Source organism: Lepidochelys olivacea (genome assembly GCF_965140295.1).
Source record: "Lepidochelys olivacea isolate rLepOli2 genome assembly, chromosome: 11".
Classification (NCBI taxonomy): Eukaryota; Metazoa; Chordata; order Testudines; family Cheloniidae; genus Lepidochelys; species Lepidochelys olivacea.
Genome location: NC_140421.1, coordinates 38,879,696 through 38,905,690, shown reverse-complemented (window position 1 = coordinate 38,905,690; position 25,995 = coordinate 38,879,696). Strand labels below are relative to the sequence as shown.

Here is a 25,995-nt window from a genome sequence, read left to right as displayed (position 1 = left end):
AGACTTGCCCTAAGTGTCATCTACAGAAAGATAGCAACTAGTGTTGGAGATTCCATAGGGTTTACACTCCTGGAGCAAGAGTGGGTAGGATCACTGGGATAAACTTAGTCAAGTTTCTTGACATTATAATTGTTTTCAAAGTACAAATCTTAAAAAGTTATACTGGGGAAAAGACCTTAATTTTCTTTTATTGTGTTTAAACTGTATCAAAGATGTTTATCACAGACCTTCCTTGAGTTTTTCCTAATAAAGTGTTCATACTATAGTATGATTATATATAACTGTGGAAGATATAAACTCCAACCTTCTGTTCTATGCAGCACAATTTTATATCCTCCAGTCAGGATAGAGAGTAGTAATGTTTCTTTATATAATGTAGCTTTTACTATTTAGAATAATAATTTTGCCCCTCTTTTGTGTACTGCGCATATACGTATACATTCTATTAGCTGTGTTGGATATGCTTTTTCCTAAGCAAATTAGTATCATGTAAGGGAAGTGCTTGTGAAGAGGAAGAAATGTGATATTTTCTTTGTGACATGTCCCTCAACATTTTCTCACTTTTCTTATCTTTTTTCCACAAGGGTGAAATCCACAGGGTGAAGTCAGATGGAACTAACAGGACAGTATTTGCTCCAGCAGCTGTTATTGGTGCTCCTATTGGCCTGGCTTTAGACTGGATATCTGCAAACTTGTATTATAGTAACCCTGGCACGCAGTCAGTTGAGGTACTTATTTGATAAATACCATTTAAAGGTGAAAGCCTGAATTTTTCTTTCAGAGGCCATACATACAGCTTCAAAGCAGCAAGTCATTCTGGGGAAATACACCTGAAAGCAGCTTTATTTTAAAACTGAGTATTAAGGATAAAAAGCAGAAAAAATAATTAGAAAATTTAGTTGCCTAAAGAATCAAACTAAATAAATCAAACTCCAATCTGGACATATGTATGTAGCCAATGTGATTTTAAAAGCAACACTTCATAGGAGCATCCATTAACCTGTGCACAGATCTATTTTTTCTTCAAATCAGTAAGCTCTCCGATGTTGTTTGATGCTGATAAATCCTCAGAACACTAGAGTGGAATGCTGTATTACACTTCTGCATTAAAGTCTAAGCTCCAAATCCATGCCTATTGAAATTAGTGGGAGTTTTGCCACTGGCTGCAATGAAAGAAAGTTCAGGTCCCAGATGCTGTGGTATGGTTTGGTGTGTTGTGGCTCCCCAGAGACTAGCCACTTGAAAGTAGCTAAAGGATAAAAAGACAAGGGTTATTTAGGGTGGAAAGGAGAGGAGTAATAGGGATCTAATGTAATGGATGATGAGGGATTTCTCTGTCCCCGTATAATAAAAGGGGGCATGTGATTAAATTAAAAGGAAGCTAATTTTAAACAGGTTAAAAAGAAATATTTTGTAAAGCAGCATAAAATCAACCTGAACCTCACTTAACACCTCTAGTGTTATACTGAAGTATGGAAACAGTTTAGTAAAGATTTTAGTGATTTTTATGAGCAGGAATAATTTGCAGTTATGCTAGCTAAATTAAGTATCACAGGAAGTTTGTTGGAGAAGTACTTGTCAGAGGAGAGAATGCATTGGAGAAGTACAGAACTCAGTGCTTTTTCTTCATAGTGCTTGTGTTAACTTTTTCTTCAGCTTGGACCTATGTGGGTTCAGGCTGTCCAGGTTTTAGTTTGAAATTATACTGTCAATTCCACATTGCATACCCTAATTGTGTTAAACATTTATGTAGGTACTGAAGCTACATGGTGAAGTAATGTACAGAAAAACTCTGATTACCAATGATGGTACCCCTACTGGAGCTGGAGTGCCAATTGGTTTGGCTGTTGATCCAGCACGAGGGTGAGTTTCCAAAATAGTTTTTTCTTTACTTATACTTTATTTTCTAAGTTATATCAGCTTGTAAATAGTAAATAGTTTCTGAATTATTTTATTTCTCTCCTAATTTTTAGGGTTTGTATGATAGGTGGCGGTGATAATTTGTTGCAGGCATAAAATTGGCATACATAGAGTTTGTTTTTTAAAATTATATTTGGGTTGAATCAGTTAATCTTTTATAACAATAGCTAGAGCCTAATATACAATACGATCAATTACACGAATGCATAAATTGTTGCATAGTTGCAGATTATTTTTTAATTGTCACATAACTTGAATTCTGGAGCATGGCTTTCATTTAAAAAATTAAATCTCAAGCCATTTTGACTGCAAAGAAAACATTCAAAATGTCAATCCAGTGTAAAGTGATACAAGGATGACTATCTGGGGCCTAGTCTATAATGGGAAAAGACATCATGTTAGAAAACACGTTAACTCTCACATATTAACTACCATGATGTTAACATGATTTTACCTCCCCCATCCAAAATGGCAACTCTCCATATTAATCCATATTATAAATATTAAGATAATGTCTTTGGGTAAAAGTTTATTCTTTTTTTTTTTAACTGATCAAGCCTAGCAAAATACAAAAAACCCTCATAAACATTTAAAAATAAATTAGATTCTGGCTGGCTGGAAAATTTTTGACAAACATTTTTTCATCAGAATTTGCTGATTTGTCTAAATGGACATGTTCTGCAGGACTGTGTTGATTTCACGAAAATTTTGCAGGAATCTAGGCAGGTTTCATAGCTCCCAGACTTGTTGCTCTTAGCAGCCGGGACTCCTAGTAAGACTGGGTAGAGAATGGTAATTCCATGTTGTGAAGAACTTAGGCTATGTCTACACTACACAGCTTTTAGCGACATGGCTATGTTGCTACAGCTGTGCCGCTAAAAGTCACGCCGTGTAGTCACTGTTTGTTGGCTTTCCTGCCGACAAAAAACTTCCACCACCAACAAGCAGGAGAGTGCTCCTGTTGACAACACGCTGTTCACACTGGCACTTGTTGCAACAAAACTTTTTCTTTCGGAGTGGGGGGGGAGGAAGGGAGGGGGCTTAACACCTCTGAAAGACAAAAGTTTTGTCATTCAGTTGCCAGTGTAGACATAGCCTTAGACATTTTTGGTTTTCATTCCTCATCAGAACTAAGCCCAATTTTGAAATCTCAGAATCCTCTGCAAAATGGAAATTAGCTCCGTTAGATTCTTAAAATTCAATGAGTTTTAGTAATTTAAGATGTTGTGAGTGGTTCAGGAAAGGAAATATTTTTTCTTAAACTGTCTTTAACATGGCAATGTTCCGATAAAGTGAGACATGTTGGACCTGATTCAGCGGTCCATCCCTACTCAGAACATATTGAAGTATTTTGCTGGGTAGCACAGTAGACTTAAGCATATTCTTAAATGCTTTGGTGAACTGGGACCTTAGAGTCTTACCTGCTTCTGTAATTGCTGCGATAACATTTGTTGCAGGAAACTGTATTGGACAGACCAGGGAACTGACAGTGGGGTCCCAGCAAAGATTGCCAGTGCAAACATGGATGGCTCAGATATAAAAACCCTCTTCACCGGTAACCTTGACCATATAGAGTTTATTACCATTGACATTAAGGAACAGAAGTTGTACTGGGCTGTCACAAGCACGGGAGTGGTATGAATTTTTTATACTGTTGCTGTAGTGTCTGTGTGCCCATTTCTGCAGCCGTAACTTGTATAAATAGTTCACGTGTTTAACTGAGACTAATCAGGTGACTAAAAGTTTCAGGCCAAACATGACGGATTCATACAGTATACAGTAGCTGCTGGACTGGAATGAATCTTGCTTTTTTGAATTTCAATGAGAGTTGAATGCCTAACTGCCTTTCGTGCCCCTCCCTCCATGGATACCGAAACAGCAGTTAGGTATGGGGACAACACAGTAGGCTTGTTTACCAAATAAACTATTTATCCAGTGTCCCTGTGGAAGAGTGTGCACTCACACGTTCCATAACATTAAAAAAGCCATAGTGATTTTTGACTACTGGACAATTGACCCCTCGAGGGCTCCTATATCCTGCTCATATATGCTGCTGTGGGTCAGGCAGAGTCCAGAGGAATCTCTCAGTGTGAGCAGGAACATACCTTTCTGATTCATAACTGTCATGGTGTACCTGTGAGGTCCAGGAGGGCATTAGTTAGAACAGGCTTTCCATGAATGACATCAAAGTTTGCGAGAGAAAAGGTGTGAACTATTCACTCCATTCTGCCGGTTTTATTGAACAGAGTGTATCCTTCTAGCACAGGGGTTTTTAAACTGGGGATTGGCACCCCTCAGGGGGTCGTGAGCTAAACCCCGCTTTGCCTCCAACAGTTATAATGGTGTTAAATATGTACAAAAGTGTTTTTAATTTCTAAGGGGGGGTGCACACAGAGGCTTGCTATGTAAAAGGGGTCACCAGTACAAAAGTTTGAGAACCACTGCAGGTAGTGGTGCCCACTTAAAAAAAAGAATAAAGTAGATTAAAATACTTGTGTGTGTTAATGAGATAGGAGTGAATAATATTTTTACTAACATTAACTTTGCTCTTATATAATTATACTTTTTTCTTTTCTCCAAAGAGGCTTTTATTTTAGATTGCCATTAGCTGTTTTGAAAAATGACAAGTTTGTTAAATTTTAATGGAAAGAAAAGAATAGTTCTAAAAAAAATCCAATTCTCGCCCCAAACCCAAGGAAAATGCATAGATTTCTGTTCACAGAGTTTATCAGCATGTATAAAATTCTAATTAAATTCTAACTGATCTCTTAGATTGAAAAAGGCAATGTGGATGGTACAAATCGTGTGACCCTGGTTCTTCATCTGTCTCACCCATGGGGAATCGCTGTCTATGATTCCTTTCTGTACTATACTGATCGAGATTATGAGGTCATTGAGCGGGTTGATAAGTCCACTGGAGCGAACAAAGTGGTGATGAGAGACAATGTTCCAAGACTGAAGTGCCTACGAGTGTATTATAGAGACAGTGAGTATTTGCTCCAATTTAGAGAGGCAGAGTCAGGAAGCCTTAATTTTGAAAAATCTACCATCCTCAAAACAAGAATCTGAAACTTTATTAAATTGCCAACAAGACGGCATGGCAAACCATAAATTAGTCAGGTGGTGGTTTGGGTTTCTGAGAGCATCTTTACACATCATGCAGGTGCATAGAAGTGTATAGCCGCATTCCTCAGCTCTATAGTATTTGTCTGCTCATTTCTGTTCAGTCAGATTACTGAAGTATACAAGAGTAATGCTCTACAAGAGCATTCCTTTGAAACCAAACTAAGTGGGTAGGGCTAATTTTAGTCTTGTCGGCTTTGATGATATGTTGATAAAACATGAACTTACTTATGGGATGTGCAGTAGGATTTATATATGTCTTCGACACAACATTTTAATACTATTATGTATTTGTAGTTCTGAGACAAATTAATGTTATTGCATTTTCAAATATTTCTATAGTTCTCATGTAGGTATCTCTATTTTAAGAGTTTCAAAATACTTATTGGAGCTCAGAGGAGACGATCATAATGGTCCTTTCTGGCCTTAAAATGTATGAATGTAGTTTAGGGTTGTTTTTGTTAGTTTTTATTTCAGTATGATTTCTAGTAGTGCGGTATGGAATTCAAGTACATTAACTTTCACTGCTCTATACTAACACGGGCTGTGTTAACTTTTTCTGGGAGAGAAGGGAGTTCTGATTGATTGTAGAGATCCTTCTCACATGCATAGTTGAGATCTTAACTTACACAATGTCCAAGGGTGTTATGCTCTAGTTTTGACATTGGGCTCATTGCTAGTCAGTTTATTCATTTCTGTGCTCAAATGTCCTCAAGTAATTTGTAGAACTGGTTGATTAATTCACAGTGAATAATATTTTGCTGTGAATTTTAGCATCCTTTTCTACTTGCAAATTGTCCATGAGCAGTTTTCAGTTTTCTCTAGTGTGTTCCTTTTTCAAAATTATTCACCTAATAATTTCTGTGAATAAATCTCAGCATTTTATTAGATTATTTGGTATTGAAATGCCATCCATGTGGTTAATTTTCATAAGAAACATTGGTCAGATGATGGTGTCTTTTTTTTCTGACTGAAAGAGCACAATTTATTGAAGTAAGTTTCTGTGGAAGTGTATTTCTGAGTTCAAAAATTCAGTTTCGCTGGATGTTCTAATATTCATGTAAAATTCTCTGTTTTCATGAACATTCCTGGATATAACCTCATTTGCTTGAATATTCTCAGGAATAGAACACAAAGGGGTATGAATACTTGCAAAGCAAATTTTGTTTTTTTTATTTGAGGACAATCATCTGAGGCATTTCCCAGCTCTAATAATTAGTTGTGCGGTTATCTAGTTAGGATTTTGCTGTCGCATTTGTTTTTATAGTAAGTTTACAGCTGTAACTTTAACTGAATAATTAATTCTGGAATTTTATTAGCTAGTTTACTTCAAATTTATATGAGAGTCATATCTGATCCTGAAAAAATATGCTCTACTGAAGATCTCTTCATCTTAGGTGAGAGGAATCCGGACAATTATTTTATTATTTATTTGCCACAGTTCAAAATTATTAAGATTCTTACTGTTGCTAGCTGCTTATTGTTGTTAGTCACTTTCCTGATAAGCTTGTGGCACGTACACATTTTATTCTAGAACAACAAGAGTTTATAATGAACAGCTGCACTGTTGGGGTTTTACATGCATCTGTTTGTTTCCGACACAGATTCTGCTGGTTCCTCGAATGGCTGCAGTAACAATATTGGAGTTTGTCAGCAGCTTTGTCTGCCTGTGCCTGGTGGGCTATTTTCCTGTGCCTGTGCTACTGGCTTCCAGCTAAATCCTGATAACAGGACTTGTTCCCCATACAGTTCCTTTGTAATTGTTTCCATGCTGTCCGCAATTAAAGGATTTAGCTTAGAGACATCTGATCACTCTGAAGCCATGGTACCGTTGGCAGGAAGAGGTATGTGAAGATAGTAGTAGATGAGAAAAATCTCTTTATGGCTAATGTTGTCATTTTCTGTTAAAGATTTGTAATGCTCTGGGGATTGCCTATCTGACATATGGTGTATTTAACAACGAGACTAATATACTGAATAATAATATTGCCTAGGCATCATGCCATGGAGGAAAGGAATGTATACAATTCAGTGGCATATACTGATCTCCACATAAAGGCCTACATTTTCAGAAGACAACCTCTTTTTGCAGATGTAGTTTGTGAATTTAATTTTAGCACACTGTAATAATCAGACTTTATTAGTTTAATATTCTCCTGCACTATTTTAAATATTGAACAACTGAGCCATAATATATACGATGCTCTGCACATTAACAGAGAAGCGAGTTATATGATCTTATCTGAATGTTTACATATAAAGAGTACCATGGCAATGTAAATTGATGGTAGATTTTATGCCATGAGATTGTAAACCTCAATTCACTTGTCCTTTGCAAATAACATAAACCACAAATTTTAAATAAAATACTTTATATTAAAAATAATTGATTGCTTTTTAAAAATGTTTCAGGACGAAATGCACTTCATGTGGATGTTCACATGCCTTCTGGTTTCATTTACTGGTGTGACTTCAGCAGTACTGTTTCTTCTCAGAACGCAATACGTAAAATTAAGCCGGATGGTTCTTATTTTAGAAACGTTATTACAAATGGAATAGGACGAAATGGAATCCGTGGCATTGCAATTGATTGGGTAGCAGGTAAGCAGAACTGCTGCATAGCTGAATTTATAATAAAAGTTTTTCTGTATATGTTGTAGGAATCTTGAGACTAATTAGTTTTATAGAAAAAGGAACTCATGGAAATATTTCAAAGGGAAAACGTGTGCTTTTAGGTAGTGCTGTATATGCAGAGTGGTTTTAAAATGAAAAAAATGTATGAAGGGCAGCAGTCCCATTGATTACAGTAGGAGTTGAATGAACAAAGTAGAAGACAGAATTTGGCTCTAAGCTGTAGACTTAAAACCATACTTTCCAATTAATATTGCAAGTTAAATCAAACAGCAAGTTATAATTAATGCAAATACCAACTTTTTAGAAAGCATTTATTCATTTAACACTAAACAGGAGATCATTGTCAAGTGCATACCTTTGTTTTTGTTTCTTTGGTGTAATTTCTTCCAGCTGTGTCTATGCTGCACCCGTCTTTTGGTGGTGTGTAGTGTACATACACATGGGTATAAATAGCAGTATAGATGGTGAGGCATGGCTTAGCTTAGTAGACTACAGACATGCCTGAAGGATGTGGATATGTACCCGACTATTTACCCTACATGGCTCTGTACATGTCCAAACCTGTGTCCCCATCTAAACTGCTGTTTTTAACAGTGTAGTGTCATGCTGCTGGAGTCTTTCCCTGCTCCAGAAAAGTGGAAAGATTCTGCCAGCTCCCTCACCACTGCAGAAACTCTTCTCCACCACTGGGAAAGTCTCTGGCAGCTCCCATCCCTGCTGCAGGGAAAGACTCTGGCAGTGGGGAAAGGCTCTGTCTGGCAGGGGTGAAGCAGTGGGGAAAGGCTCTGCCAGTTCCCCGCTGCTGGAGCCCTTCTCCACAGAAGGGAATGACTCCAACAGTGGAGAATGGCTCTTGCAGGGGAAGGCTGCGGGGAAAGGCTCAGCCTTTCCTCACCTCAGTGAAAGGCTCCGTCAGCAGGGAGCTGCTGAAGCATTTCCCCTCTGCCTTCCCTCTCCCAGAGCCTGTCACTGGCATGTGTAGCTACACACCTCGGGGTGTGTGCTTTTCACTGTGGCATGCATTGCACATATACTACTTGCCGCCACAGTGGTGTATATATAGACATAGTGTCTTTAGTTTCAAATAAAATGCTAAGGAAAAAATGTTAATGTTGATTTGAAGCAATGCAATAAAATAAGACCTTTGAACTAAATAGATATTGTTGTATGAAACCATGATGATGAGCTATATGAATGGGCCAAATTCTGTCTCAATTATGCCCATGCAGCCCACTGAAGTTAGTAAGGATGGATGAATGAATCCAGGGCAGAATTTGAATAACGTTATTTTGTGGTACTGTTTGTCTAATTCTTCACAGTTGAGCATCTATTTTTAAAAGTTCTTTCTGAGGAAGCAAATGTCCTAACCAGATAAATACTTGGGTCTTTGCTCATCATAATTTTATTATTCATTTTTTGATCACCATTTGAAGGTACCAGCTTGTGTTCCTCTGGTTTTGAATTAAATTGTATTTTATCTTTTTTTTTTCCAAATACAGGAAACCTTTATTTTACAAACGCTTTCCTGACAGAGACTTTTGTAGAAGTTTTGCGTTTAAACACTACTTATCGACGTGTTCTCCTGAAAACCAGAGTGGATATGCCAAGGCATATAGTAGTAGACCCAAAAAACAGATACCTCTTCTGGGCAGATTATGGACAGAATCCAAAGATTGAACGTGCGTTTCTTGACTGCACAAACAGAACAGTGCTTGTATCTGAAGGCATTGTCACACCTCGTGGCTTGGCAGTAGATCACAGCAATGGCTATGTTTATTGGGTTGATGATTCTTTAGATATGATCGCAAGAATTCATCCTGATAGGGGTGAGGCAGAAATTGTTCGCTATGGTAGTCGCTACCCAACACCATATGGCATCACCATCTTTGAAAATTCTATGATCTGGGTGGACAGGAACCTGAAAAAAGTCTTCCAAGCCAGCAAAGAGCCAGGCAACACTGAGCAGCCAACAGTTATACGAGACAATATTAATTGGTTAAGAGATGTTGCCATTTACGACAGCCGTTTTCAACCACGGTCTCCCCTCAGTATCAACAACAATCCTTGTTTGGAGAACAATGGAGGTTGTTCCCATTTGTGTTTTGCCTTGCCTGATCTGCAGATGCCTAAATGTGGGTGTGCCTTCGGCACACTAGGAAGTGATGGCAAGAGATGTTCCATTTCAACAGATGACTACTTGATTTTTGCCCTTGAGAATGCACTTAGAAGCATACAGCTCGATCCCGAGAATCACAGCCCCCCATTTCGCACAGTGAATGTGTTAAGAACTGCAGTGGCTCTAGATTTTGACAGCATGAACAACAGAATATATTTTACACAAAGTTCTCCAGCTGGGACAGGAAAAATCAGTTACATTAATATTTACTCAGGAACTGGCACTCCAACTATAGTTGCGTCAGGTAAATGCCATTAAACTTGATCTAAACTAACTGGATATTAACAAGATAGGATTATAGCACCTGATCATTAGTTAAATAGTTACAGTATGTTTATTCTAATGATCAAGACAGACTGTTGAGTTAAGATATTCTCTTGAAAGCTTCTGTTGACATTTCTGCTTAGTTTTTTCCTCCTTTCAGGTTTTTACTCCATCTTTATCAGTACTCACACAAACTATGAAAGTATAAGACTAGTTAGTACTATTATTGTTTGTTTCCAGCAGTTCCCACAATGTAATGAGCATTGAACCAACATATGGGAAAGCATAGTCCCTGCCCCAAAGAACGTACAATATAAAAGGACAAAACAGACAGATGAAAGATTAGCTGGATGTAACGTACAAGCAGAGTGTTCAAGGTGGTGTTTGGCCATGTCTTGATAATACAGTGTTGGGTACCACAATGTTCTGGGTTTTTAGTTTTTTTTTTAATTACTATAGAATATCTGCAGTTTCCTGTCACCCTTGGCATTACCAGTCATCTTGGGTTCTTGTAGGTGTCACCGGGGAAGTGGGTCTTCAACAGAGATTTCATGGTGGGAGGGGGATAGTGATCTTGCAGACCAGCTCAATGAAGGCCTTCAGTGAATAGAGGATGGGGTGGAAGAAGACATGGAGAAGAGAAAAAGCTTGAAAAGAGCTACAGGGTGTTTTGAGAAAGCAGAGCTACTCATCATAATTGCTGAGTTACACTGTTTGTTCATACTGGGCCAAGTCCTCAGGGGGCTTTTCAGCGCAGCCCAGTGGTGGGGGTGAGGGTGGGGCTGCACCTCCCCTGGGAGAGCTCAAGGAGGGATTCTGTCTTGGAATCCTGCCTGTTGCTGTACCCATTCCAGGGGCACAACGTACTGCCCTGACTGCCTTGGTCCCACTCCAGGGTGGCTGCAGAGAGAAAGTAGGGCAATGTCTCTGCCTCTTCCCCACCTGTCTCTGCCTCCTTTGGAGCACTGTGCACTCCCAGAGTAGTAGTGTGGGAGGAGTCCCTGCACTTCCTGGGGGATAGAGACTGCAATTCCTCTTGCCCTTAAGTAGGCCACACAAGTGTCTGAGAAAACCCACTCCCACTGCGTGCCCTTATAAGGGCCTGTTTCTTAGATTTGTATTTAGGCAAACACCCATTGATGTCAATGGAATCTTAACTGGATAAGTGCCATAGGATTTGGCCCATTGTGATGGTGATGATTTGGTGAAGTGTATGGCAATGTTTCAGAAAGTTGTAATGAAGAGATGTTCTCCTTTCTTAAGGGTTGGGAACTCCAGATGGCATAGCCTTTGACTGGATCAGTAACAGAGTTTATTACAGTGACTATTTGAACCAGACTATCAGCTCAATGGCTGTCGATGGATCTAACCGCACAGTGGTTGCCCGTGTTCCACGCCCTAGAGCTATTGTACTAGATCCTTGCAGAGGGTATGTCTTTCTCTTTTTCTTCAAAAGTTTTCATTAAAATTGTATTTTTATATTAGGTGGGGCTGGTAGTGCTGCTGATCGTTAAGGATGCCCGACACTTCCCATTGTTAGACCCATTTGACAGAGAGATCACCCTGCTCTCAGCAATGTGGGGTTTTTTGCTGTTCCTGTGAGGAAACTGCCCATATTTGGTCTTTGAAAAATATGAGTTTGCTCATGTTTAGTAGAGACTTTTTAAGAGTTTGTCAGCCAAATTTGGTACTGGACATGCATCCAAGGCTGCAGGGCTGAGCAGGACTTTCCTTGCAAATGTTGTTTCTGGCTGCTGTGGTGCTGGGCACCAGAACTGAGAGCTCCTATGCACCCAGGCTCCTCCTCCTGGTGCCTGTGCAAGTGGGGAGGAGGAAGTGGAGGGGTCAGAATTAAGGTTGCATGGGGATCCTTAATTCTGGCATTTCTTAACTTTTGCGTGTTTGACTTTGCAACTTCGATATTCTTTATTTGTGGTTTTTTGGATGTAGTATAAATATAAGATTAAATTTAGATATAGACCTTTGGTAGTTGGCTTTGTCAACTAACTGTCAAAAAGACGAAAGCAGTGGCACTCTGAGGTAAATCATGCGGGGTACAGTGGGAGTAATACTATTTTTAGAAAAGAAATAGAGGAGAAAAATGATGTAAGTTTGGAAATATGTGTGCTGGAAGATAACAGCTTGAGGGTACTATGTGAATTGCACAGAGTTCTGTGTTCTGTTCCTGGCCAGTGCAACAGAATGTGCAAGTATATTCAGATATATGCAGACAATATGAGACAGTGCTTTGCAGATGAAATCAGAGGACCCACAAGAGACTCCATCTGACAGAGAATGCTAGCCAATCTGGATAGGTGCCAGAAAGAGCTCTATACCAGCAGGAAGGAGAGGCATCCAGCACCAGATATTGGTCAAACTAGACAGAGAAGATAATGGGAAGGTATCTATCTACCACTCAACTGAGCTGAGCAGAGGACCAAGTGGTGGTTGTTCAAAATAAGGCTTCTCTGAGAGTATCATGTCCCTAGGATTAGTTGACACACCAATAAAATCTACCTATTTAGATTCCTATATGATTCCAATACCCCGTACTATCTGAGTGCCTCACAAGAATTCATGAATTTATCCTCACAGCAGCCCTTTGAATTAGGAAATAACGTTATTAGCACTATTTTGCAAATGGAGAAACCAAAGGAGAGAAATTCAGTGACTTTCCCAAGGTCACACAAGAAATGGTGGGGCTTCACGTGGGTGCAGTAGTCCTTGCTATTGCAGAATCAGGGTCCTAATTGATGGAGATAGTTCTTCCCTCACATATATATTTCCAGCTGACTCTTGACTTCAGTAGGAGAGACCAGAATGGATGTCTCTTACGACAGAATTGAGTCCTGTGGATTTTGTTTGCCAAAGAGATAACTTTGCAATTGTCTGATTGATAGTTACATGTACTGGACTGACTGGAGTACCAATGCTAAAATAGAACGAGCTACACTTGGAGGAAACTTCAGAATACCTATTGTAAGCACCAATTTGGTGTGGCCAAACGGACTTACCCTGGACTATGAGGAACAGCAGCTTTACTGGGCTGATGCACATCTGTATGTATCTGTCTCGTCTGTGGTAGGATTTTTAAAAGAAATTTATTATAACACTTTACTTTCAGAGCTCAGGATTTTTTTCTCCTTTTTTTGTCACTTCAGATGCATTTGGTACCATTTTATACTATGGCCCATTAATAATCATTTAATAGTTTTTAAATTCCATTGTGAAAAGTAATCAGTAAGTACGTAGTGCTGTAATTGTTAATCACATGGTTGTTTCTGTCTTATACCAGGTAACCAAAATTGTAGGGACCAAATTCTGCCACCATTACTCAATCAAAACTTCCATGACTTCCTTGGCAGTTTTGATTAACTAACAAATCTTAGAATTGACCTGTGATTTTGAGAACAGTGTATGTTAGTAATTTGCAGGCACATAGAATTACTGGGTTTCCTGAAATTCACATGGAGTTAAATTTACTCTAATGTTGTGCTAGCTCATTTGTCTGATTCTTAATGCAGTATTTTAGCATCTTCTCTGATCTATACATTGCTTCTGCACAGCTTCTCTCTACATTCATCACTAATGGGCAGTGCCTCTCACTGTGGGGGGGAGGGATAGCTCAGTGGTTTGAGCATTGGCCTGCTAAACCCAGAGTTGTGAGTTCAATCCTTGAGGGGGCCATTTGGGATCTGGGGCAAAAATTGGGGATTGGTCCTGCTTTGAGCAGAGGGTTGGACTAGATGACCTCCTGAGGTCCCTTCCAACCCTGATATTCTATGATTTGGAGATGGTCCAGTGTTGTTGCTGGAGGCTCCAGGACTAAACCCCACCCGCAAGCTCAGGCCACCAGAATTTCTGCCTTCAGCAGCAGAACAAGTTGGCAGTTCAGTCTCTCTATGCCTCTTTGTTTTCTAAGTTTAAAGTTTTTTCATGGTGCATAGTGACTGCATTTCAGCTCGTGTGTGTCTCTGTCTCTCCTGAGGTGAGGAGTCACTGGAGCATTGAGGCTCTAATCCTTGGGGTTCCCCAGTACAGCATCTCTTCCACGGCTGTCTCTGCCCCCTTTCCCCTTCACAGCAGCAGAGAAGCCTTGCAGGCATTGAACCAAGTCCAGGAGGTGCTGTGCACAGCTTTTCAAGAGCCTTGGAGGACGAGCTGTGCTCTGCTGTCGCTAGCTGCTGCCCCTCACTCTGCCAGGGCATGAGGCTGGAGAAGGCGAGCTGTAAGCTACTGACCCTTGCACTGCTAGGGGATGGGGATTTGCACTGGACAGCTGTGTAGGGTGTCAGTCCTTGCCTGAAGCTGCGACTCCAGTGTGGAGGGCTTAGCCAAGTCAGAGAGGAAGACCCGTCACAGCCTGCCCCAGAGTAAGACTCTGGCCTCAAAAAGGCAAAAGCAAACATCCCATTCATAAGGCAGTGATTAATGTAGTTAATGGGCAAGTGGTATAAAACCCAGGATTTAAACCCTTTCTCCTTTGCCTTCCCTCCATGAAGGAGCATTTGCTGGGCTTTGTATCAGGATTGCCCCCGGCATGCGTTTGTCAGGGCATGCAGATGCCTGGTGCACCCATGGAGTCCTGCCTCAGGCAGCAGCTGTGTTGCCAGTGCTTACTTTGTTCCAGGGCTTGTCAAGGGCTGAGCTCTGGCACCTGTAGGCTTGACAGTCCATAGCCCCCGCACCTCTGGGCTTGCTGCATCAGTTAAGAAAGTAAAAAAATGCTTGAGTCCGAGCACCTAATTGTTTGTGCCCTCTTGCATCACAAATTAACCACTAAGTGTTGCTGATCTCTGAAGTTCAAAATTCAGGAGACAGACCCTCCAAAATTTTGAGATTGCCCTCCCCCCAAGAAAGACCTAGATAAATTTTTCATCTTAAGCCAACAAATTCCTGAGGATTTGTACATGAGAGATCAAAATTCCTGTACAAGACTCTTTCTTTCAATCTGCCGTCTGCATCCAGAATCCTAAGAAATGGCTGGTAATAGTCACAGCAAGGCTCAGGTCCCCAGTTAGGCATCTATACCCATGCACGGACAACATCACAACCTGTGCCATGCCCAGAGAAACAGACTCACTCAGAATTCGCCAGCTGCTGGAAAAAATTCAGCCCCACCACTTGATCAAAATCAAGAAAAATCTTTTGAGCCCAGTGCAGAAAATTGTTCAACCAGAGGTCAAAATAAGCATGGGTCTGACTGTAATTTTACCATTATGGTAAATATTCACAAAGATACAAACTTCATTGCATCAGTCATTTCCTGGCAGTGCTTATCCATAACCAATTGTCTCTAGTGAATGTGTTTGCTGGTACCAAGCATCTGTGTTATCCCCGATTTCACACAATGTGCCTCCAGATAGTCCTCCTGAGAACATGGTACCACTGAGGAGATGTAATACAAAATTAACTGTCATTCCTGAATCACATCTGGATCTCTCTTGTGGACAGGTAAGTACAAACAACATGCTGAAAATCAGCTCAGTTTTCCCTAGAGATCCTTGCATACTTGCTATGAAAGTAAACCTTGCAGGGTCGGAAGCATACCTGGAAGACAAGATGACCCAGGGATTATGGTCCTCCACTCAGAAAAAGGAAAGCATGCAGGTCTCTCAAGGTCACCCCTTGAGCTGTACCAATTTCCAGTATCTCAGAGTGCCCATCCTTTTAATTCACTTCAGCAGCTCTGTTAGCGGTGTTTCTGAGCACAGCCATAATGTTGGTTTTGCAGGATCAGATCCATCAAGTATGGTGTCCTGTCTCTGACATTGACCAGTACCATATCCTTTAGAGGAAGGTACAAGAAACCCTACAGAGGGAAATTATATAACAACTTGCCTACAGGGGAAGTTTTGTCTTAACTCCCAGTTAGAGGGTTGTTTATGCTCCAAAGCATGAGTGTTTATACCTAAGGCTGTGAGTTTGCCATGGAGGTCACGGAAGTCATGGATTCCGTGACTTTCCGTGACTTCTGCAGCGGCCAGTGTGACTGGCTCAGGGGCAGCTCAGGTAGCCCCTGTGCAGAGGCACACCAGTTGCTGCTGGGGCAGTCTTGGCCTCCCCGCCCCCAGCCACAGAGTTTGGGTGTGGGAGGGGGCAGGGGGTTGGGGCACAGAATGGGGTGAGGCGGGCTCTGGGCGGCACTTACCTGGGGGGCTCCCCGGAAGTGGCGACATCCCCCTCACTCAGCTGCTAGGCGGAGGCGTGGCCAGGCAGTTCTGCACACTGCCTCCGCCCAGAGAGCTCGCTTCGCAGCTCCCATTGGCGTGGAGCCAGGTAAGGAGCCTTCTGGCCCTGCCAACTCCCAACACCAACGGGGGTCCCAGGCTGCATGCCCCCACCCAACCATCCAGCCCCTCCCTGCCACCGCCCATGCCTCCCCCAGCACCCACGGGGCCCCTGGGTAGCCGCCCCTCAAGTTTTATTCACTGGTATTTTTAGTAAAAGTCATGGACAGGTCACAGGTCGTGAATTTTTGTTTACTGCCTGTGACTTTTACTAAAAATATCAGTGACTAAAACATAACCTTATTTATACCCCTTCCAAAACCAGGGAATAACCAGAGGTCAGAGTTTCTCTGTGACAATGGAAATATTGTTAGGGTCAGAGAAAAGTCTGCTGCCTTTCAAGATGGTTCATGTAAAGGATGTGGAAAAGAGGAAAAAGGAGAGTTGAAGTCCTAATCCTCCATGGATCAGAAGGCACTTTATATTTGATAAACAACTGAGGAACCTTCATTACATCTGCTGAAAGACTCCTTCTTCATCTGGACCTGGAGCACCTCCAGTTAAAAGCCTGGGCATGGGAAGAGAAGTGCAGTTCAGCAGGGTTTCTCCATTAGTCTCATTGATACAGTTTGGTATCCAGACAGAATTTAACCAGGTCAGATTTCATTTCTGGTGTGAGGGGAAACAGAAGGCACTTTGGGGCAAGTATGGTCTCTTTGTTATTTGTTTGTACCATGTCCAGCAAATGGGGCCCTGGCCACTAATTTATGACCAACAGTTAATAATCACAAAGTTCTGATGATCTCAGCTACGCTACAGGTTTTCCCAGATGACTGGTCAGAATCCAGCAACCAAATACCATAAAAAGGTGTGTACCAGCCCTAGCAGTGTTCTTCATGGAGGTACACCAGACTCTCCAATGAGTATCATCAGGTGTCAAAATTCATCAGAATGGCCAAACCAGACGAGCTTATGTGCAGCTTTTTTCTTGCCATTACTTCCAAAAGACAGGGTTGGAATTAGTTCCTCTATCTGTACAAGAATGACATAGCTGCTGTCAAGTGGAAAAGGTTATTCTTGTAGCTCCAGAAATCGTTCTGATCAAGATTAGTTCATCTTTTTACAACTCCTGTGAAACAACGTTTCCATCATTTTGTTCCAATCCTTACACTCCCTTGGAAAGTTGTGACCTAAATGGATATTCCCAAAATGTCTCATTCTATCCAAAATGCCATGGCCTTAGGACATCAAACTTGCTGCAGGCAAGACATTAAAATCCTTCAACAGTTGACATCCTAGGCATCTGGGAGACTATTTATGGAGTACGAATCAAGGTGTCCTCAGAAGGTCTCTATTGGCATTGTGGGGAAAAGTGTCTGAGGCTCATCTGAAGAAGATTTGCAAAATAGATTTTCATTGCTCTGCAGAGGGAGTATTTTGGTAGGAAGGTGCTACTGGGTTGGTTCCCACATAATTCCTTAAATTACAAAGCTTTTGCTTTATATGAGGTAACTTGTATGTCTGCCTATTATTCATCTTGTAATAATAATTAAAATTCTGCTTTATCTTCCCCTCCTCCACTTCTATGATTCACTGTTTCTTACTTCCCATTAGTGATGAAGGAGGAGAGAAGCCATGCAGCAGAAGGAAAAATTTCTTACATGATAATTTTCTTTCTGTCAGCAGCTTCTCTCCTCATTCAGCCCACCCTAGTAGTCTGGTGAATGACCAGAATGCAATTTGTAACAATTGAAATGTTTCTCTAAGGGAGACTTAAACATACAATTACCCTAAGATTAGCTAATGTAAGTTCATGTTATTCACTTAAGGCTAATGATTGGTTACCTGCATGCTTCTACAGCTTTGAAAGAGCTTGTCTGGGTGTTAAATTGAAGGGCGGGACTTAGTCCTGGAGCTGCAACATTGAACTCACCTCTGGACACTAGGAATGTTATTGTTTACAGTGTAATTTTTCAGAAAACCTTTCTGTTCCATTGACAGTCTGCACACAAACATAGCTTTACTACCTGTATTTCTGTGTCTGCAACCTTCATGGGCCTTGTCTTCCCTTTAACTGTACTGTGAAGAGAGAAGCAAAAGCATAGCAATTGCACAGGCACATCTTTGAAGGAGAGGAGCAGAACTCACATGACCTTCTTTCTCCTGTCACCAAAGCCCTGCCATGTGTATATAACACCTCACTGAGTTGTCTGATCACCAGAATTCTGGGAAATGGAGTCAGGCAGCAGCCTTTACCCGGGGCATAATACACTCTTCACATTTGCTCTAATTTCTCTAATTCCCCTACACTCCACCCAGTATTTTCTCCTCACTGCTCCCTTTTTCTCTTCTCACTCCCAGCTTCTAGCAATACCATGCTCCTTTTTTACCAAGCACTTTCTCTCTCCTCCTTGAAATCCCTCCTCAAAATGCATTTCTTCTAGAAATCCTTCCTACTTTGTCATCCTTCCTGCCAACAATCTTTCCACACCCTCCTTTATCTGTAATCTCGTGTTTTGTTCTTGTATGGCTTGTCTGCTTGGACTGTAATCTCTGTGAGGCAGGGAATTTGTTTAACTGTGTGCCTTAAGTGCTGCAAACATTTGTGGCCTGATAAAATAATTTTACATAATAATGCACTGGCAACTGTAGCATAAATTGAGTCTTCCTGAAGCAGCACTATCTGACCTTCACTGGAAGCAGGTGCAGGTGGGTCAATAGCGCTGCTAGGGGTAGGATAGGTAGACAGTATAGAGCAGGGACACTGCTTGCCACAAGATTTGTAGGGTTGGAGCCTATATCTCCTGTGGGCCTGGGAGGTCCTGCTTCCGTTAGTTCTGGTCATTGTTACAGAGGGGAGCCTGAACTCCAAGGTCAACAGAGAAGAATTTGTGATTATTTTATAGCAACTCTTCTTCTTTCATACATTTATTCGTGGGAAACTTAGCACATAGATTTATGTATTTATTTTGTATGTGATCTACTATGTATTTTCTGGTAGCATGAATTTGGATCTTCAGTAGTGCCAACTAAAAAGACAGTATCTTTCCCTTTCATGGTGCCATTGTACTCCTAGTGCAAGTCTCATGAAATTTGAGCCCTTTCAAAGGAAAGAATTCTGTCATGAAATTTGTGCTCATTTTGGTTATGTATAGTGTAGCTTAAATGTTTAAAAGTTTTCTTCTAAAAACTGATTGCTTCCAGTACATTATTTTATTAGTGCTTCAAAGTCATTACTTTGCATCATTATTGAATCAGTAGTTTGAAAAGCCCCTGAGACCTCAAACTGTATTTAATAACAAATCTTAGTTAAATATGCTCCAGTACTTAATTGGTGGGAACTGGTCACAGAGTGTAATTAAGTAGGTACTGGTACCTGTAAAAGTTCAAAGCTTTAGTATTTCCTTATTTATTTTAGACAGAAGATTGAGCGATGCTCCCTTTCTGGTTCCAATCGTGAAGTAATCATTAGCACTGCTCTATATCCATTTGCCATGACCTTGTTTGATCAACACATTTACTGGACAGATTGGAATACCAGAAGTATTTACCGAGCTAACAAATACGATGGCTCAGATCAGATTGTAATGATCATGAATCTGCCACAAAGACCAATGGATATTCATGTTTGGTCAAAAAGTAAGCAACAACAGTGCATCAATCCTTGCAACCAATTTAATGGCGGTTGCAGTCACATCTGTGCACCAGGTAAACTATTATGTTTGATGATAATGTTGACTGTAGCAGAACTCATAGTATGGTGGAGTGCTAGGTTTAAAAATTACTTGGGAGTGGCTGAAATATTTATTCACCTAAACCAGGGATGGGCAACTTTAAGGTAGCATAGCACCACAAAATCCCCTAAAAGCCCGGGCAGGCCATACAGAATTTTTTTTTGAAAATAGATCCGGGTCACTGAGGGGTTCCGTCTTTTAGTAAAGCTGTTGCTGCCTCATACCCCTCTGCTTGGCTCTGCTTCCCCATCAGCCTTTCTGCACCATGCCACCAAGTTCCAGTTACTGTCTCCCCCTTGGATCATTGGGAGCTGAGAGCCCATCAGGTTTTGCCCAGCACCCTCAAGTAGTGGGTGAGAGCAGAGTACACCTCTGCCAACAGGGAGGAACTAACCGGACCTTGGTAGCATGGGCCAGAGCTGGATCCTGTGCTGATGGGGAGCCTGACGTATGGGTTCCCCATGTCAGGGAGTCTGTGTTTATGGGGGAACAGAGTGAAGGCAAAGACCATGCACAGAGTCGCAGCACCACTCAAATTTGGCCCAGCCACCAATCTGTCATGTCAGCAGGGACATTACACCATCCAGCTCTGGTTACTGCCTCCCTGTTGGCAGAAGTGTTCCCTGACTCGCCCACGGCTAGGAGGGGTCAGGGCTGATGACAGATAGATTGGCTGTGGAAGATGGGAGCCAATGGGAAGGCAGGAACCAGAGCCAGGAGACATGAGCCCTCCCCTGCATGAGTGACCGAGTTGGTTGGGCCAGTGAGTGGTGTTGCGATTCAGAGCCTGGGCTCCTGCTCCCAGTCCGGTACTCTCTCCACTCTGTACTCCCTGTAACCCCTCTCACTTTAAGTGGTTGTGCCTGGTGCTCAGATTTGGACAGGCCGGGGTGCTACTTGGTTGGGCTATGGCCCACCCAGGCTACGCCCCTGCTCAGTCCTCCTGAATAATATTTTTACTGGCTGCCTATGGACAGGCCAAATAAAATGATCTGGTGAGCAGGCTGTTTCCCCTATGTCTACAGTTGCCCATTCCTGGTCTAAACTAAAATATATTGAGGTCCAGACTGTACAAACTGAATTTTCTGTGCTGTGACAGCTGCCATTTTGGCTGACACACCAGGGATTGAACTACATGAGCTGCTACAGTTAGAGCTAAAGCACTCTAGCTGGGGCTGTACCGGACACCTGTCCTCTATGGATTCGGCACAGAGGGGGCCTATAATACATACTCACCAGCAGATTACACTGGGACCTCCGAATGGTACCACATCACTAAATATTTCATGCTGCAAATTTAAAATTTTGTCATAATCTGGATTTCTTTATTACATGGTATTACAAAATCTTTTCATTACCATTATTTCCCAGACTCTTTCAGAACCCTTGCTGTACGATCTCCATTTGTTTTGTTGTGTTATTTTAAAAGCTTTGGTAATTGAAATCCCAATTTCCAATAGAAAATGAGTGGGTTTAATAAGTTGATAATGTTGTACAAGTTTGGCACAAGCTGAAACTGTAAAATAAATTTGGGGAGGGATTTTTAAAAGCACCCAGGGCAAGTTTTTTAAAGGCTCCTAAAGATGCAGATAGGTGCCTAGTGGGATTTCCAAAAGCACCTAGGCACTTATCTCCCAGTAACTGTTGGCCTGGAGGCAAAGGGAAAACTCCCATTGACTTCAATGTGAACAAAGTTAGTCTAATGTTTTCCAGTTTTAAGGGCCAGATCTTCAGCTGGTGTGGCCTTAATTTTTGACAGCAGGATACTTTCTCATTTGGATCCAAAAAGTGCACTTGTTATCACACTGAGAACAGCCCAGAGATTTCATGGTATTTATGACAAACAAATATTAAAAATCAGTGCACCAGATTTTGAGCTCAGTTACTTAAGCGTAACTCTTGAATAGTGCTGTAGAGTTAAGTGGATTGACACAGGTGAACTGAGATCAGAATCTGACTCAGTAGCCTTGCTTATTTAAAAGGCTGATACATACAACAAAGCTAGCTGTTATAGTTCAAGAATAATGAATGTGGTAGCTGTGAATAATTTTATGGAAGGCTTATCTTAATGTGTTGATACTCTCATCCTTTTTTTTTTGTCTCAAATATATGTAGGTCCTACTGGTGCAGAGTGTCAGTGTCCTTCTGAAGGACGCTGGTATTTAGCCAATAATAACAAGCACTGTATTGTGGACAATGGTACCAGGTGTGATGGAGGGCTCTTCACATGCCTTAATGGGCGATGCATCTCAGAGCGGTGGAAATGTGACAATGATAACGATTGTGGGGATGGCAGCGATGAGCTGGAAAGTGTGTGTGGTAAGCATTTTAATAACTGTGTTGGAAAGTGACACAGGGCTCAGTCCTGCTTCCACTGACATCAGTGGCACTTTTCCTATTGGCTTGGTGGCAGTAGGATTGAGTCATGTGGTAGTAATTCGGAGCGGGCTCCTGCCTGCTTTCTGATTTTGCGTCTGCATCTTCATGTGTATTATGACAACAAATCTGCATTAGAAACAAGAAAAGATTTGTAGGCATGCCTTTAACTTTAAATCAAGTTTATCTGACTTTACCTTTTGACTTTGTCTAATTCAAAACGTGTATTTTACTTTTCATGCAGTCCGTTTTGCAGCGATGTTTGCCCTGGCAGGTAAAAGTGAAGCATGTTTTCCTTTGTTACATTTGTCAAAGAATTGAGTTTACATTGTATCCATGACTTTTCCTCCCTGTTTTTATTCCCTTTTAGCTTTCCATACCTGTCAGCCAACAGCTTTTACCTGTGGCAATGGGAGGTGCGTACCTTATCACTACCGCTGCGACCACTACAATGACTGTGGAGACAACAGTGATGAGGTGGGCTGCTTGTTCCGAACTTGTGACTCCCACACAGAATTTACTTGCAATAATGGAAGGTGTATATCTCTTGAATACGTCTGCAATGGTGTAAACAACTGTTATGATAATGGCACTTCAGATGAGAGAAATTGCCGTAAGTTCATCATAACTACCTATTGTATATTTGGATCTGACTCTTTAGACCAAAGAAGAGGCAAATATTTTTGCTTGTGAAGAATAATGAAGCTATCAGCAAAAGAGAACAAGTGACTTCTCTTGACATGATTGGTTTATTTTAACAATATTCTGCTTTATACTATTTTGAAACAAAACACAGTAATTAAAATATTTATGAGCAATATGAGAGCATAGATATTTTATTTTATTTTATTATTAAAAACAGCCTGTCCTCTGTACGTCCCCAACCCTGGAAAGATTTATGCATGTGCTTCACTTTATGTGCTGTGAACAGTCCCATTCAGTTTGACAGGGCTATTCATGGTGCATTATGTCCTTATGTAAGTCTTCACAAGGTTGGGACCCAAATGTGTGCGGTGGGTATATGCTATAAAGTTTTATATCATTCTTACTGTGTTAATTGCAATAGCTTTAATCACCAGCAGCAAATATTATGCACGTTACTGCAGAGTTACTTTACTCCTTAATATGTATTCTTTATATAGTTAAAAAAGTGGAAATGCTTCATTGCTTAAGTGTTCATTTCAAAATCAACAGAATTGTTTTTGGAAATGAGTATTATTTTCAATAAAATACAAAATGCAGTTAAGTCAATATTGACCAATAACATGGCTAATCAGGCTAATCAGCCCTTCTGGTCAGTAGGAAGTTCTCCTATGGAACATTCATAAGTGGAGCTGAGCAAATAATTCATGATGAGAAATTTATACAGTTAAGGTAGCCCCTTTTTCTGTTTGTACCATATTTGTTGGTATATTGTGATTTTCCGGAATGTACTTGTAATTTGCATTTTTCTAAAATTTTTGAGATGTTTGCTCTATAGATTTATCACAGGTATTCGAAAGTTCAGCTATGTTTCTTATTTGTGGTTTGTCAGATAATTCACATGGTATTAATTCTGCCACAATTGGTTGAATGTACAAGCACTTCCAATGTGAATATATGTGCATGTGAATTTACAATATGGTTTCTGTGAAGACCAGCACATGCTACTTTGAAAATGCATTCTGCCAACATTTTTGCCAGTAAAACTTAATTGCCTGAATGTTCACAGAGAGTAGCAGGACAGAGCCATGAGCATGGCCCCAAGTAATTCATATCAACATTTGAACAAAAATGAGTGGAAAACATTTTGAGTTATTTGCCCAACTCTCTTTGTAGCTTCTCAAGACATCCATGTTTAGCTATTAATCAAGAGAAAATATCCCAGAAAAATATGTAAAAAATCTATTTTGTGTTAATTTACTATTGATTTAACTGTGAGGAAAACAGACTCCTAAAGTTTTGCAGCTGTTTTAGCTCCCTCTGGTGTTTTTTAGAGCCACTTTTGTTTCTTTTGAGTGAACAGTGATATAGTGGCAGTCTCTTACCTAAAACTTATATAAGAGACTGAAAATTTACTCCAGAGTAAATTTTATTTTAACAACATTGTGTTTCTTTCAAAATGATACAGTTTAGTGGGATAAAAATGATCTAAACATTTGCTTTCTCTTTCCCTCTTAAAGCTGAACGCACTTGCCAATCTGGTTTTACAAAATGTCAAAGCACAAACATTTGCATTCCTCGAACGTATCTGTGTGATGGAGATAACGACTGTGGAGACATGAGTGATGAGAGCCCCACTCATTGTGGTAAGTAAATAGTGCCCTAATCACCTTTCTTCACATCAGTAATTCATTCCTCAGGTGCCTTTGGTACAAGCTCAGACGTTCTTGTAACATCTGTTCTTTATACTCCCTGAGGTTTATGAGGTATATGTACCATAACGTGCTCACCATTTATGTAGCCTCAGCTTTTCCCAATGAAATCAGGCATAATTTCTCTATCTTTTTTGTATAGTATTTCAAGAATCCCTTATCCATTCTGATTATTCTTTGCTGTACCTTCTACATCAGTGGTTTTCAACTTGTGGTCTGCGGACCCCTGGGGGTCTGCTGACTATGTCTTAGATTTCCAAAGCTGTCTGCACCTCCATTAGAAATGTTTTAGGGGTCCGCAAATGAAAAAAGGTTAAAAACCACTGAACTACATATTTTTCAACGTTACCAGAACTGAGCACACTATTCTGAATGTGCCTTTGTCAGTTCCTTAGTGCTAGAATAATTTCCTCTCTCTTTTGCTCAATACTTTGGTTTATACCAGGGGCTGGCAACCTTTCAGAAGTGGTGTGCCGAGTCTTAATTTATACACTCTAATTTAAGGCTTTGCATGCCAGTAATACATTTTAGCGTTTTTTAGAAGGTCTCTTTATAAGTCTATATATTATATAACCAAACTACTGTTACATGTCAAGTAAACAAAATGTTTCAGAAGCTTTATTTAAAATTAAATTAAAATGCAGATCTTATCAGTTGAGTGTGATCCTTGCCCTTGCTTTTCCTTGCTGAGTTTTCCAATGTCTGGCACGTATTTGGATACTATAAGCTGCACACAGGCTTCTGAGTGATCAGCTGTTAACCGGCTCCGAGAGGGACAGAGGACAGATTTCATGTGTTAAAATACCTGTTCACACAGGTATGTGGATCCAAATGCTGAAAGCATTGCAAACACAATTTTCTTCAAACAGTTAAATTTCACTGGCAGGGACATCCAGCAGGTCAGAATAGAGGCCCCATGATCTTTTTCGGTAGCTTCAAATGCGCTCCGCAGATCCACAAACTTTGATGTCCACAATTCTGAGCTTTTTAACTGAAAGAGTTGCATTTCGAAATCTTCAACACCCATCCACTGAAATACAGACAAATCCAGGTCGCTTTCTTTGAATTTTTCAGGTTTAATTAGAAAAGAAAGCATTGGGCCAAATCACTGGAAATCTTGAAATCTGTCAGAAAATTCTGATTCCAGTGCTTGTGTGTACTTTCGAATCTCATCGACATTGACA

The 25,995-nt window shown here is 40.7% G+C and overlaps 1 protein-coding gene across 3 annotated transcripts in view; it reads left to right on the top strand.

Moving 5' to 3' along the window:
* LRP2 (LDL receptor related protein 2) overlaps positions 1-25,995 on the top strand; it is a 181,292-nt gene that overhangs the window by 94,869 nt on the left and 60,428 nt on the right. For all 3 annotated transcript variants that reach the window (XM_084643577.1, XM_084643576.1, XM_084643575.1), the window contains exons 33-45: positions 585-728; positions 1,754-1,863; positions 3,378-3,555; positions 4,693-4,906; positions 6,648-6,887; positions 7,456-7,644; positions 9,177-10,097; positions 11,381-11,546; positions 13,018-13,176; positions 19,766-20,055; positions 22,197-22,400; positions 22,828-23,070; positions 24,620-24,745. In XM_084643577.1, coding sequence (XP_084499703.1) covers positions 585-728; positions 1,754-1,863; positions 3,378-3,555; positions 4,693-4,906; positions 6,648-6,887; positions 7,456-7,644; positions 9,177-10,097; positions 11,381-11,546; positions 13,018-13,176; positions 19,766-20,055; positions 22,197-22,400; positions 22,828-23,070; positions 24,620-24,745 — 3,184 coding nt within the window. The remainder of the gene's footprint in view (positions 1-584; positions 729-1,753; positions 1,864-3,377; positions 3,556-4,692; positions 4,907-6,647; positions 6,888-7,455; positions 7,645-9,176; positions 10,098-11,380; positions 11,547-13,017; positions 13,177-19,765; positions 20,056-22,196; positions 22,401-22,827; positions 23,071-24,619; positions 24,746-25,995) is intronic.